Below are 15,320 nucleotides of genomic sequence, written 5' to 3'. Positions count from 1 at the left end.
ACAGTAAGAAGAAAAAAAAACCTGAAATCTGACAGTTTACCAGGACTAAAATTGATACTATGAAAAGAAGTAGGTACTTTGACCATTTGGAGTCGGCAACTAGATTGAGAAGGCGCTATTTTTGGCCACAGCCAAAAGCTGCAAATACTAAAGTTCTGCAGAAAGGAAGAAAGGGCCTTTGAATTGAGCATCTTGACCAAGAGAAAGAGAAAAACCGACATACACTTTAATTATTGCTAAACGTGCTCGTGGCAAAATTTGAATATTTTCCTACTTTCTTACATTGTTCATGAGAGAAGTTCATCATTAAAGCATTATGCATTTCTTTTGTCAATTTATTTCGAATTTCCGGCTGGCCATCGAGGAAATTTCGATCAGTACACTGCAATACATTTCTGAAAGATTTTTTAATAGTTAAAGAAAGTCAAAATATGTTTTTGGGGAATAAATGAAACAAACAGATGTCTAGTGCATGGGCATCCGTCCAAGTCTCTCAATTTTTATTTTTGTATACAGTGATGGTAGAAAATAGGGATAAAGGATCATAAAAGGAAAGTAAACACGTTTTAGAAAATTATTAATGACAATGCACGTCTTTCTTTGTAGAAGAAAGACTATACTGTAACAGACTAAATAATAAAAATTACTCCGATCAGACTAACGACTACACAGATGTAAACTTTCCTCTTTTTCCGCGATTCTTTTGAGTTTCATAAACATTTGCCAAAATTGTGACATGTTTCTCAACTTTAATTCGTACTGAAGTTTGCAAATCATTGCGTTTGTTTGACGTGAATTATTAAAAAGGGTCTACGTGTGATGCACGATCCTCGCAGTTGAGAGCGCTATTTATGCAATAGCGAAAATCAGACCTGAAAAAGTTCAGGCCTGAACGGGATTGGAACCACTGACCTCTGCGATACTAGTGCAGCGCTCTACCAATTGAGCTAACCAGCCAACTGGAAGCAGGCCGTTAAGCTGATCCGTAATAAACCCGTGATGATAAATCAGATACAATGAATATATGAAGTTCATATATCTTGAACTGCGGCAGTAGATACGTATGATGCACGATCCTCGCTGTAGAGAGCGCTATTTATGCAATAGCGAAAATCAGACCGGAAAAAAAATCAGACCTTTACGGGCCTATAATGCACTACGGGCCTATTTTCTGAAGGCCTATAATGCATTTTAAAAATAGCGGAGCTAAATCATTGAAACATATTAGTTATTTCAAATCAGAATTTTCACGAGGCGAAATGAAGTTTTTTGACTAAAGTTATCATGCCATATAACAGTAAAAATATATTTTTTTAATTTTTTAACATATGAATGTTATGTAAAGACCAAAAGAGTCATTTTAGTTATAATGATAGGGTGCTAATAAAGTAAATCTATATTTTTCTTCATGATCATAGTAGAAATAGACCGACTCTAACTAGAAGTAGACCGATCGACTAAATGGTGCAAATCACTGATCGTAATGACAACTGAAAACTTTTGTTGGAAAAAGCATTTAATCACTCTAAGTATTTCATCTCAATCATATCGCTCGGTGACACTCTCAGGGACTTGATGATATTATTTCATAGACCAGGACAAATTTCTCCAATCAATCCGTTGCATTGGGTTGAATTCTTCGCCTAAAAGTTAAATTTTGTGGCAAAGAGCCCAAACAGGAAGAAGGAAGTTCTCTTCAAATTTTAATGATCTTCATGGCTATCTATTGTAAAAGAAAACACGTTTGGATCGATAACAGTTTGGCACCAGAGAGCGTTGGATCTTAGAAGGTAAGAGATGATCGTACTTAACTCACGAATAACTTGAGTTGGACTTCTTTTCCATGATATTATTTGATATCCACCTTGACTTTTCTATTGCTGTGTACTTGAAATTAAATGGAAAATAAGGTTTTTACCTAATCTTTTACATTTGCCAAGAAAGAAATTCACGATTAAAACATTATGAATTTCTTTTGTCAACCTCTTTCAAATTTCCGGCCGGTCCTTTGAGGAAATTTCGATCAGTACTCTGCATTACATTTCTGAAAGTTTTTTCCATAGTTAATTAAAGTCAAAATGTATTTTTGGAGAATAAATGACAGATGAATAAAGTTCATAACACTTGCTTGAAACAAACATTAATTGTTCATAAAGATGTTTAGTGCGTGGACATCCCTCCAAGTCTCTAAACTTGTATTATTGTAATATTTTGAATATATCAACAAAGTTGAAATGGTAAATTGGCCACCGTTACGATTATAGAAGCCGACAGTGACGGCAGAAAATAGGGATAAAGGATCATAAAAGGAAAGTAAACAGGTTTTAGAAAATTATTGATGAAGATACACGTCTTCCTTTGTAGAAAAAATACTGTACTGTAACCGACTAAATAAAAAAAAAATTATCAGACTCAAAACTACACAGATGTAAACTTTCCTCTTTTCTACGATTCATGTGAGTTTCAAAGACATTTTCCAAAATTTTGACATGTTTCTCGACTTTAATTTGTGCTGAAGCTTGCAAATCATTGCGTTTGTTTGATGTAAATTATTAAAGAGGGTCTATAATGCATTTTACAAATAACGGGGTTAAATCATGGAGGTATATTAGTTATTTAAAATCAGAATTTTCTTGAGGACTTCCTCGAGGGCAAATGAAGTTTTCAGACTAGAATTATCACGCCATATAACAGTAAAAAAAAAATGTTTTGATTTTTCATCTTGTAAATGTTATGTAAAATCAGAATTTTCTGGAAGACTTCCTCGAGGCCGAGTAAAGGTTTAGACTAGAATTATCACGCCATATAACAGTAATATTTCTTTTGGATTTTTTTAGCGTATGAATGTAATGAGAAGACCAAAAAGGCATTTTAGTTATAACGATAGGGTGCTAGTAAAGTTGAGTTTTTTTGTTTTCTTCATGATCAAGGGGAATCCTTGTTTACAATATTTGCCTCATTAGCATAAGCAATTTAGTTTCTGATGGAGCTAAAATAAATCAGTTCTGAATATCGAAAGTTCAAAGTACGATTAACTCGGCCAATGAATACGAGCCTGATGCATTGAATACTTTTTGTGCAACACGGGTTTAAAAACTCAAAATTTTACAAAGAATGTATGAGCTCATTAGCGCTTTTGCCATCCAGAAATTTTACAGTTTTTGATGGACTATTTCTCCTTGAATATTACACCCAAAGAGCTAAAAATTTCACCATGTACTAAGATTTTCTAGCTCTTTAGCTGCCTGAAGTTAAGTTGTATCTAACATGCTTCCTTCTTTACGCAAAGCCGTATGCAAATGAGCAAAAAATGTAAACAATGACGTCAGCATGAATCCGCTTATGGAGACCTACTAAACAGCTGGAAACTTTTATTGGAACAAACACCTCAGTAATTACTTTACCTATTTCATTTCAATAAATATTGCTCGGCGACACTTTCAGGGAATTGATGATGTTATTTCATAGACCAGGACGAGTATCTCCAGTCAATTCGTTGCATTAGGTTGAATTCTTCCTCTAAAAATTAAATTTGATACAAAGAGCTCAAACAGCAACAAGGAAGTTCTTTTCAAATTCTAATGATCTTCATGACTCTCTATCTATCTATTTTTGTGTACTTGAAATCAAATGTAAAATAAGGTTTGTGGGTATCACAAACTTTTGGCGGGAAAACGGCTTGAGCTACTTTGAAATCTACAATATCATATCTTCGACTTTACTTGTTAAAAGTTTTCTTAGCGATTATTTCTTTGTGTCTTTTATAACACCCCTCGTAGAAGTTGTATTGACATCACCACCATAAATCTAGAAAAATGCCAAATCATTAAAAGTCATGCTGTTGAGAGCTCGTCAGAAATTGAGAACCTGCAAGCAGTAGGGAATTCTATTAAGCGATAAGAGAGGATTCAATGTAATAAAGAAGCTTGTCAATTGAATGGCCTATTTTCGAAATACCCTTGGCCTCATTTTCAAAACGAGTCCTGGTGCTCATCCTTTCATATGATTACAAGTTTTTATTCACATGCAAATTAAAATCATTTTATGATTTTAATTTGCATGTGAATAAAGCTTTTTCATAAAGCTTTTTCATGATTGTATAGTATCGCTGAGGGGCGCGTTCTGAAAGGGGGCGCTAATTCGAATCATTACCCACGCGCAAAGGCTTATGGACTGACAATAGACCACGAAAATAAGTGGACAAAACAGGAAATTCAAACTGAGTCAAAAAGAAACTCTTGCATTTTCAATACAGGAAAAGTAAACTCTGCAATCCATGTTTAAATTTCACCTGCTAAATTGATACCTGCTGGTCCATTACTGCCTCTCATCTGTTTGTTTTATAAAGAGACATTCGCACTTCATGCAATTTACTGAAATAATAAAAAAAATATATACAACTTTTCCTCGAGGCTACTAATTATAAGTCCCTGATCACGTCATTTCCTTATTTTTATTCCTTATTTTCCCTTCCAAATACCCATTACTACGTCAATCGTTAATCAATTAAAACTTCAGATGTAAACAAGAAAACGCACAAATGCTACGTCTATATATCATAACCTGCCAATAACTGGGCTTGTTTTTAATGTTTTAAGGAGAACACCTTGATTCATTCCATCAATATCAGTGTCAAGCGAGAAACATTTTAGAAAGTAACGATTGCATGTAATCGTTTCATCGTCAACAACATTTAAAAGAGGTTATTTGAAAGAACAGAAAGTAGAGAATTGACTGCCTCAGAGATGTTCTTAAATGTATCTAAATCATGTTTTTTGGTAAAAAACCAAAATGCCGAAGAATCATCTTTAAAAATTAATAATGAATGTGGGTTTGTTATCGATAACTGATCTATCCTAAGCGAGATGGACCATCACGCAAATCACTTTACCACATAAGCGTAATGTGATTTTATCTTAAGGCCCGTCATAGTTAAGTATTTAGGTGTGCCGTTGCATGGGGCAAGGAGCGTTGTCAATCACAGAACTTAATTAAGCCAATTAGCATTAAATATTTACTGCTCTGCTTTGCAGAAACGAACAAGGGAAGTGATCTTCTAATGGTCGTTGAATTAGGACCCACACCTCGATGTTCAGTCGTGCAACTAACTAAAACAGTCAGTGCACCAATAGGCTGTCAACATAAGAGATATTTCAGTCGTATGCAGTGATGTATTTTAAAAGGAAAAGCTCCATTTTTTCGCTGCTTCCGTTTGGTTTTGTGTCTGTGTTTTTGTTGGAATGGTTACTTGGCTGGGCTGTAGCAGACAAAGGTGATTTAATTGTCATTCTCTCCTAAGTTGTATCATAAACTCAATATTTTGCTGGTATAGCATTCAAACATTTCACGTAAAGTATATTAATTTTTTTTCTTCTTTTTTTGGCTCTTCGTATCGCCACGGTATTCTCTTTCCACTATTCCAGAATAGAATGCAGTGAAGATCATCTTCTTTCCGGAGTAGAGGAAAAAAATTCCCAGCCTGTGTCTTGTTTGAACCGTTCAAAATTATTACCAAGACATATTAACTTTTTATCACAATACATGGGACTACCATACCATATGTTTTATCCCCTTATAGAAAGAGCAATTATAAAGAAAGTGTTTAACCGAATAATAGTAAAATAAAAGAGGAAAAAAGAAAACGAAAAAAGGGGTGGAGGAATATGAGGTGAACATTTCGCTTATTCATTCATCTGTTTCAAAAGTTGCATGTTCTTAAAGTTTTACAACTGTTTCGTCCTAACAAAGGGACATAAGGTAGAAAGGAAATCAACTTCTACAGAAAATTAAGTGAAGAGTATTTAAGAACACTTATAAAGTTAAGTTATTCACGACGATGAAATTGTTTCATTGTTTCATTCCTTTTGCTGAACTGTTGTCACTGACAAGTTCTCATCATGAAGAGTTGAAACAATATCTTTTCTATGTGGAAATTGCCAACACTGACTGGTTCATTTTCGAAAGCACGTCAGATTTTGGACGTTGTCAGTTTACAAGACAACAGAGAAAAGCAAATTTTGGTGTAGTGAAATTAGTTTGTTTTTAGATATAACTTATTTAATTTGAAATCTTGAAAAACTTTAGAAAAAGAAATGTTTAAAAAAATATATCTCTCTCACTAACTAATCAATAATAAAGTTGTCATTAATAGTGAACTCTCTGTTTATTGCTTTCTGAACTGATAGACAACTTGCAGCCCGGATATATTTACACTTACGACAGGTTGTCAATTGATATGTGATCTGTTATGCCAAATATACAAAAAGCCCTTAGAATTAATGATTTTATCAGATCCATTTTACAGTCTGGCAAATTACTCACAGCTTGCTGTAAAACTGCTTAATTCAAGAGCAAGGGAGCTGATCAGATTTCGGCCACATGGGGATGATGGTAGCATACAACTTCAAATGGTCTTATAATTAAGACTTCCCAAAAATTCAAGGAGTTTTTTCCTAGTACTAGTGATAAGAGTTTTTCTAACACGTGTTTTAGAATTCTGATGATATATTGGGCATGAGTGGAAACTTGCAATAAATTTTTTCATTTCTTTTTTTCATTTCTGGTAACAAAAGTCGTTGATGTACTGGTTGAAGGTAAACCTCTTAGCCGAGGCACAGATGAAAAAATGGTTTATGCCAACTTTGAGCTTCACAAGTCTTTCTTCCTCAACATCACTACTATTGGTTTGGACCATGTTGTTGAAGGCAGCGAATGTGGATTTGCTTGTGTCAATATCCCTTCATGTTTCTCTTTTAACCTGGCTGCATTTTATGATATCAATGGCACAATTCTGTGTGAATTGCTTCCATCGGATATCTACAACAACTCAGACAAGCTAATCCCCAGTCAAAGTCACCATCACTACAGTATCGCAGTAAGTTGCAAATGAAAACTGTTCACTCTGTTTTTTTGAAAGGAAGACGATATGAATTACACACAGTTGAATGCGTATGGAGTGGGGTTGATTGCAGAAATAAGGAGAGGGGTTATTTGAGTGAAAGACTTATTATGGATTTTGGGTATTAGCGGGGAAGGTCAACTAAGGGACACTGACTTTATTTGGAAAGATGGCTCATGATAAGATTTATTTTGACTGTCGAGCTTATGCCACATCACCCGCGTTTATTTCTCATAGCTATATGTTTTCTTTAGTGTCCATGTATCAGTTGGCCTTGTCAGAACCATGGGAAATGCGCTCCACAGTACGAGAAGAACAGTTACGTGTGTGTTTGCACGAGAGGATACACTGGGGAACATTGTGAAACAGGTAAGACACAATTAAGTTCACATTTACAAGACTGCTTCAAACTTAACTGATGGTATAATTCTCTTCCACAACAGGAGACTGCCCCAAATCTTAATTGTTTGCCGTTATCCTGCTGTTACCGTATATTTCCAAATTCTCCTGTTAATTTACGCAAAGGTTAATTTCATTTTTCTTTCAGATATTGACGAGTGCAGTACTTCCACTCGGCCTTGTGAGGTTAATGCAGACTGCCATAACACTTACGGCTCCTACAGCTGTTCCTGTAAAAGTGGATTTATTGGGGATGGAAAAACATGTAAAGGTAAACCATATTTGATGTTTATCTGTTTGTCAAGCTCTAACTATTTCCTTTTTACAAGTTTTGTTTTATTTGATATTTAGGCTTTGCAACACCTGAAAAGCAACGTCTCCTTCACTAACAGTGCTTTGTCAAGAGGCCAATATCATTTTCCCTTACGGAACCTTAACGTTGGGATGATAATATCCTCTAAGTTCAAAGACATTAGAAGGGCGGATCCAGGAATTTTTGATTGGGGGGGTCCAAACTTTGGTTCAGAAAGGACTGTTGGGCTCTTTTGAGGCAAATTACGTCTCCCCCATCCCCCCTTCCACCAATCGCGGTTTCACGTTATAATTGCTTGGCCGCTTACCGTTTACTTGGATTTATTAGTAAAAGAATCAGCCAGTTAAAAAGTGATATACGATCCTGCGGATGTAAGAATTTCAGTCTCAAAGCTGTAAGCGTCAGGTCTGAGGCGGGGGGGGGGGGGGTCCGCACCCCCCGGACCCTCCCCCTGGATCCGCCACTGCATTAGAACATCCCTCATTACAAGTTCTCACCGCTGAGATGAGTTTGAATTCTAGTTTTTTTATTTTTTTATTTTTTTGCCTCTTGATGATTATGGTGTAAAATAATTTTGTTACTCAAACATCAGTCCACAAAATTTATTAGAGTGATTCCATGTTAAATCAAAGTAACCATTTTTTCAACTCTCTGGCAATGGATATCAGACGGTAAAACAGAAAAAAAATGCCTCACTCAGTTTTGCTCTACGGCTTACGGTTAAAAATCTTGATCTATTTACGGCTTATAATTAATACTTTCTCATTGTGGTCATCAGAAAAATGTTAACGGTTATTTTTTTACTGCTAACCCCAAGAAAAACAGAAGATAGGCGAGATCATTGCACAATTCGTTACAAGCTATAGAAAGAACAAATAACTATCCTTTCATAAAACTGTCCATACAATGTCATGAAAAACAGAAAAAAATGAGAAATATTCTTTCTTTGCAGGCTGGACTCTTATCGCTCGATTCTCAAACAGCGATGGCAAGAATTGGATGCGTGATGATGGTAACTGGTGGTATGACCAGAAAGCTGCTATTGGAGCGACAAACGACCCTTCAGTGAACAACGATATGATCTCAACAGCCTTTTGGTCGGTCAGCGGTAGCGAAATAAAGATCACGCGCAGTGACGACCCCACTCACACTCCTCTGTTACAGACCACAAGTAACTGTCTGGGTGGACAAACAATCCGATCTAAAGTCACAAGCTACGGCGACTTTAGAAATGGCACAGTTTGGGCCAATGATCAGTGTCTTGGAAACTGTACGGTTCAATATGGCGGACAATACCAGTCAACAGACGGGTTTCAACAGGCTGAGTGCAGTGGAAACATCCAAAGTGCTAACAAGATCGGCTTCTGGTGTAACTGGAGTACTGGTGATGGATCAGTGATGATGATTGGTGGCGGAGGTAGTAGCTGTGCACGTGCAGATCATGGGATGGGAATCACAGAAGCTGACGCTGCTTCTTTTGTTGACCTCGGAACCAGCGAGACTGAATATGACTTTGGATATGATGCTGTCACAGGAAACGTTCCATCACAGTCCTATTCGTTGAACTTATGGATCCGTTAATAATAATAAGGCCTTCATTTTTTCAAACTTAGTTTAGAACTAAAGAACTTTGTAGAGGATGATTTGTGATTTAAGTTAAATGCGCATTTAAAAATGGTCAGTAATAGCAAACCTTTTCCTCTCATAGCAAAGATAAAATAACTTCACCATCAACCCAGCCGCAACGCTACGTTCCCTAGACATCTTTAGATTTTCACTGGAAACAAATTAATTGCCTTTAGAATTGCATCGTTGAATTAAATCTAGCTATCTGATTGGTTAACGAGGCGAAGTATTTAGCATGGAAATGCGATTTGAAAACGGGGCTAAGTGATATTGCTTCGCATCTACGTATACATAACAGCTATAGGTAACGCTATTTCTTTTTTTTTTTTTCTTGTTTTTATTCAATTATGCAATTCGTGCGATATCGGTTTTCGGGAGGAATTTAATGCGGAATTTCCTCGTCGAGTAATGAGTTTTCCTATGATACTTTTATGCGAAAACGAAATTCAGCATAATCAATTCAAATGAATAAAGGCTGATAGTTTCTAAGGAAACGGTTAGGGGCTGCGTGGGTGGGAGTAACGAAATAATTTGAATATATCAACAAAGTTGAAATGGTAAATTGGCCACCGTTACGATTATAAAAGCTGACGTTTCGAGCGTTAACCCTTCGTCGGAGCGGAGCTAACGCTCGAAACTTCAGCTTTTATAATCGTAACGGTGGCCAATTTACCATTTCAACCTTGTAGATATATTCAAAATCAATTTAAGTCAGACTCACAACTCATCAATCTTTTTAAGGAAATGTGAAGTATTCATTAATGACTTTGTACTGATGTCAGGTATAAACAAGAAGGAGGCCTGGATCTAATAGCTTTGGCACTGGTCATTTTTTATCACCAGAAAGGGGAGGGGGAAGGGGACTTTAGAAGATGTTAGTTGTGTGTGTCACAATAAAATTTACCTGACCCACCCCCCCTCCCAACCCCATCCCCACCATAGGCTCTGTAGCATTCTAATGATCCCTCTCACTGGCAGTCAATTTTCTATAGTGCCTCCTTCAAACTCTGTTAAAGACAATTGATCCCTCTCCATTCTCACAGGAAGGCAATTGTGGGACCTGGTTTAGTCCTCTCTACATTTTTGAAAACTGAACCTTATCCAGTAAATAGCTTTCTCTCGATGCGTAATAGCAAAGACGATTAATAAGATCCTAATCTTGTACCCAGATCCTCAGTACTGTATAACTGTATCTTACAACCGATTGGCCGTGAAAGGCCTCGCTGCGAGACTTCTAAGATCCTCTATTCTGCCATAGAAATAAAGGATGAAGGGGACTGATAGGATCAGATCTTCGGTAAGACATTACAAAAAATATTTTCCATTAGTACTTCCTTCCGAATCACGAAAACTTGCATTACCAAACCCCAGTTCAAGAAGAGTTCAGTTCTATTTTCTTAGTCTAACTAAGGAAACCTATCGATTTCCTCTTTAACCTATCCGGGCCCTTAATTTCAATAACATCTCTATGTAACTAATAAGAAAGCGCCCTATCCTTCGTCAGTTTCATTCTCTGTTCAGATGTTTTTGCACATTGCACATTGCTTGTGTAATTTCAATGTCTCGAGATTCACTACACGAAATTGACGCAGGTCACAGTATAATTGTAGAAAACGCAGTATTTCCCTTTCGATCTATCATCACGACAATGAGATCAATACAGTAATTCCCTTTGAGTCCAAATAAGAAAATGGAAAAAAAAAACACCTTTCCAGATATTTTGAATTTGAGGTCAAACAGCAGGGTTCCGGTCTCCTGATTTGGCTTAAGCGTATTACGTTTATAAGTAACTCAGCCTTGCCAGACGGACAGTCACACGGGAAATGCAAATCTTCAGCAAGGAAATGGCAAAGTTACTCTACAGAAGACCCTAAGCGTCGAGAGAAGCAATGATGCACTCTACAAAGAAACCCCCTGCAAAATGTTCAAACGATGCTTCTCGAAGAGGCTCTTCGGTTCTTTCTATTATTTTAAGTCTATTGATTGTTGCGCTGTTGTTGAGAATGGAGACGATCAACAAGTCAACGGAAATGAAGGAATGGGGGGACGGGGCAGGGACATTTCCTAGTAATATGCTTATTTGGATGTGCCGCTAAATATCATCGCATTTTCACTACTGGATGGACTAAAATGAGGTTGCATTTTCAATAGAATAACTAGAATATAGAGTCGCATAATTAAGGGTTTTTGGGCAGTGGGAAAATTCTGATAGTGAAGGATTAATAAATGGGAAGATTAGTTGTTTGAAAATGTGCTAAGATGGGATGTACGAGTGGTAAAAAACAAACTGTTATGAGCGAGGTAGGGGGTTTTGAGAGACCAGCGGCACATGTACGGCACATACCAAGGTTCCCCCCTCCCCTCCACCGGAAGGAGTAATTTAAGAGCGGAGCAAGATTTATTCCAAAACGCTTAATTAGTCGGGTGACGGACTATAGGTTTACCTTCGGGTTTCTTCACAAAGCTCAATCATGTGCAATGGGAAATACCGCAGACACGTAATAACGGCGCAACCTTCTTTCCAGGATATCGAGAAATCTAAAAGAAAAAGAATCAATAGTAAATTTTTTTTATGAACTTTTATGTGCGCCTATGTCATTCACAAGAAATTGACTAAAACAAGCAACAATTGTCCACATTCAGTTGTTAATTAATATCTCGACAAATATTTACAGCAATAATGCCTAGATATATGTTATTCAACAGCCGGGAGGTCCGTATAGGGAAAAACTGTGCCCGAGGTCTTGGATACCGGTACTCAAGGCAGAGGGCACAGTTTTTCCCAATACGGACCGACCTAAGCTGGTGAATAACATTTTTATTTTTATTTTTTTCTAACATATGACAAAATGATTGCCAAAAGAACCCGAATGATGTAGGACTACAATTACGAGTTTAATTGCTAAAATCCTCCAAAAACTTAACAATTTGTTGGCGAGTGGATTATAAAGAATACAGACGTTATTCAAATTAAAGAGAAAGCTCTCACCGAAATATCTTTAATTTGTCAATGTAAGGCTTCCGAGCAAACTTTGAAACATTTTTTGACAAGTAACTGTCACCCTGTGACACCTGTCAATTGAAGAAGAAAAAAAGCGTACGCTTTTGAATAAACAAAAGTACTGGTGTGACAAACACCCACGAGTTAAATAACAATGTTACGATATTTTCGTAATTAAAACGGCGATTAATCTTTGAAGATTTTCCTTTGTTCCGTTTTAAAATGTCACGGAAAGTCAAATTCTAAGTGAACCCAAAGGTGTGTTTTGATTTGGTTGTCTGCTTGTTCGCTTTCGGCAATGGTATGTGTAAATCTGTCTTTCTTCGACTAAAAAGCTGAGTTCAGTAAAACTCTTTCCATTAGACACAAGGGGTTTTAATGCAAATTTTATTCATCAAATTCCTCCGGTTTCTGATGGGAAATTTACGATAGAAATGTCCAAATTTAGGGGATTAACAAAGAATAGGCGAAAGTGTATTTATAGAGGAGCTCAAAACTTCGCTCAACGTTTCACAAACGAACAAATTGTGTTAAAGAATTCAGATATTAAGGAGTGAGAGTCACATTGAATAACGTAATTGTTAACTGCAACCACCTCTCGTTGTGACTTTCTAAGCTACTTTTTGTGTAGGATTATTAAATAAAAACTTGTTTTTAGGCCGCGTTTCAATCGTTTTAAAAAGAAATTAGTACCACCAAATTTATTTCAAAATTAATTTTTGCAGAAAAACCATTGTGATTTGAGAGCGAGAGAGAAGAAAGAATGAATATCATTTATCGCAAAAGGTCGTGACCGAAGTCTTTTCTCAAACATTCTGCCCGGCCGGCAAAATGAAATATATTTGTAAAAACCTGCAACGAAGCTTGAGATGTTTTGCAAAGTGACTGGAGCGAAACGGATACCGCCCGCTGTGAGCGCGCCGGATGGCGAAAATACTGCCCGCTCTCGGAACCAATCAGATTGCAGAATTTGTACAATACCGCCCGCTCACGAACTGAGAAGAAAATAAAATATCTTATTTTAAAGTGTATAAAGTGGGTTTCTCAAGAATATATAAATGTCATCATTGAAACCCAGGAGTTTCCTGAAAAAATTAATTTAAAAGTCAAAATAGGTAAGAAATAGTGTAAGGTGTAAAACTTGAGATAGAAGTCACTCGTCTTCATACGTGTAGGTTCCTGAAGGTTACTTGATAAAAAAAGTTAATCATGAACATTTCAGCAACAATTAATGAAAATCTAAAAGAAAGAGAATCAATAGTATTCTTTTGATTAATTTTTAAGTGCGCCCATCTCCTTCATAAGAAAAACTTTTTTGTTTTTTGTTTTTGTTTGTTTTTTTGTTTTTGTTTTTTTTTTTTTTGTTTTTTTGTTTTTGTTTTTTGTTTTTTGTTTGTTTGTTTTTGGTTTGTGTGTTTTATTTTTTTTTTTGGTATTTTTGACAAAAAGAATCTGAAGACAAGAGAATCAATAGTATTCTTTTGATTAATTTTTAAGTGCGCCCATCTCATTCATAAGAAAAACTTTTTTTTTTTTGTTTTTTTTTTGTTTTTTGTTTTTTTGTTTTTTTTGGTTTGTGTGTTTTATTTTTTTTTTTTGGTATTTTTGAGAAAAAAAATCTGAAGACAATGGAAAAAACATAAGCAAAATATTTTAAGTATGATAAATGGGAAAAACTGAGCTGTAGTACTCCTCAGTATGAAACTCTGCAAAACAATCATAACCATTACTAACATGCATATACTTCTGTCATTGGGGGACACTACAGTAAGAACTAATCTTAAATTGCACCTTACCTTTCTATAACATACCACACAGCGTCTCTGAGTAGCAGAGAAAACTAGGATATGAACAGTTAAAACCCCTCTGCCAATCTTAACAAGCCCCATATGATGAGAAGAGTGATCAGCCGCTTGATTTCATTGGCTGTGGTCTCTTTCCAACAACTATCACGGCTTGTTTAAGTTAATCAGCTAAGACGTAGATAGGTGATCGATTCCGAGAACACATTCGCGACGTGGAGAGGAATGACAAGGACACATCGAAACCAGTCGCCAGACATTTTAATTTACCTAACCATTCTAAGCAACACATGGCAATCTGCGGTCTTTCCTTATAGTTAGGTAGTACGGAAAGCCAGAAAACTCTTGAACAAAAGCTCATCTTTCAAACCGGCAGTTTAAATCCCATAGGTATTAACGAACGCTTTTCATTCCACTAATTTATTCGTGTTTTTCTCGTTGCCATGTTCCCACCAATCACGTAGCTCCTTTTTCTGCCTTTAACAGCACACAAACCCACAATTCCCCTATTCGCTCCGACGAAGGGCTAACGTTCGAAACGTCAACTTTTATAATCGTAACGGTGGCCAATTTACCATTTTCACTTTCTTGATATATTCAAATTATTTCGTTACCCCCACCGACGCAGCCCCAAACAGTTTCTTTAGAAACTATCAGCCTTTAAGACGTAGATAGGATTGTTTTTCATTATCTCAAGTTACAAAATTAAAAACGAGACAAGTTCTAATAAGTTAAACAAAGAACGAGCACGAAGGCTATGAGCCATAGGTATATTATTCCGTTCCTGTAATTACAGCTTGTTTGACTTTTATATTTTGATACAAAAGCACCTGCGTTATTCCAACCAAATAAAGGCAAAACATTTTAGAAAACAAAAATTGTTTACCGCTTTTGGCAGTTAACTCTCTCTAGAGCTTAAGATGTTATGTTGGATTTCGCACCCAAATGTTGGTTGAAAAAAAATCCATATATTGACGAATCACTTTTTATCTTGAACGTGACTTTTTTTTTGATAACTGAGGTATCCTAAGGCGTGCCGATTTACTTTAATATTAATGCTTTGGATCGTTCAAACAAATGTGTGACGGTAGTCTTCTCATGGTCGTCAAATCAGGGCGCACAATCTTAATGTCAAGTCGTTTAACTATTTAAAAGTGTTAGGGTACGAAAAGTCTGCCTTTTTAGGAGCGTGACTTTATTTTTGATAACTCATTTATCCTAAGGCGTGCAGTAAATGATTATTTTATGCTGATTTACTTTAAATATTAATGCTTTGTGTCG

The 15,320-nt window shown here is 36.3% G+C and overlaps 1 protein-coding gene across 1 annotated transcript; it reads left to right on the top strand.

The window, feature by feature from the left end:
• The first annotated feature begins 4,980 nt into the window (after positions 1-4,980).
• On the top strand, positions 4,981-10,047 carry LOC111320406 (uncharacterized). Its single transcript, XM_088748143.1, has 5 exons — positions 4,981-5,272; positions 6,573-6,874; positions 7,153-7,267; positions 7,446-7,568; positions 8,563-10,047. The coding sequence occupies exons 1-5, from the start codon at positions 5,170-5,172 to the stop codon at positions 9,189-9,191; spliced, it is 1,272 nt and encodes a 423-aa protein (XP_088604269.1). The 5' UTR covers positions 4,981-5,169; the 3' UTR covers positions 9,192-10,047.
• Positions 10,048-15,320: the final 5,273 nt, after the last annotated feature.

This window comes from Stylophora pistillata, chromosome 2 (genome assembly GCF_964205215.1).
Source record: "Stylophora pistillata chromosome 2, jaStyPist1.2, whole genome shotgun sequence".
In the NCBI taxonomy this organism is placed as follows: domain Eukaryota; kingdom Metazoa; phylum Cnidaria; class Anthozoa; order Scleractinia; family Pocilloporidae; genus Stylophora; species Stylophora pistillata.
The sequence above is the reverse complement of the archived record's forward strand: the minus strand, read 5'-3'. Positions and strand labels throughout refer to the sequence as shown.

Coding starts and splice junctions, on each gene's coding strand:
- LOC111320406 (XM_088748143.1), top strand. CDS start 5,170: ATGTATTTTAAAAGGAAAAGCTCCATTTTTTCGCTGCTTCCGTTTGGT. Junction 6,875..7,152: donor ACCATCACTACAGTATCGCA/GTAAGTTGCAAA, acceptor TGTTTTCTTTAG/TGTCCATGTATCAGTTGGCC. Junction 7,268..7,445: donor TGGGGAACATTGTGAAACAG/GTAAGACACAAT, acceptor TTTTTCTTTCAG/ATATTGACGAGTGCAGTACT.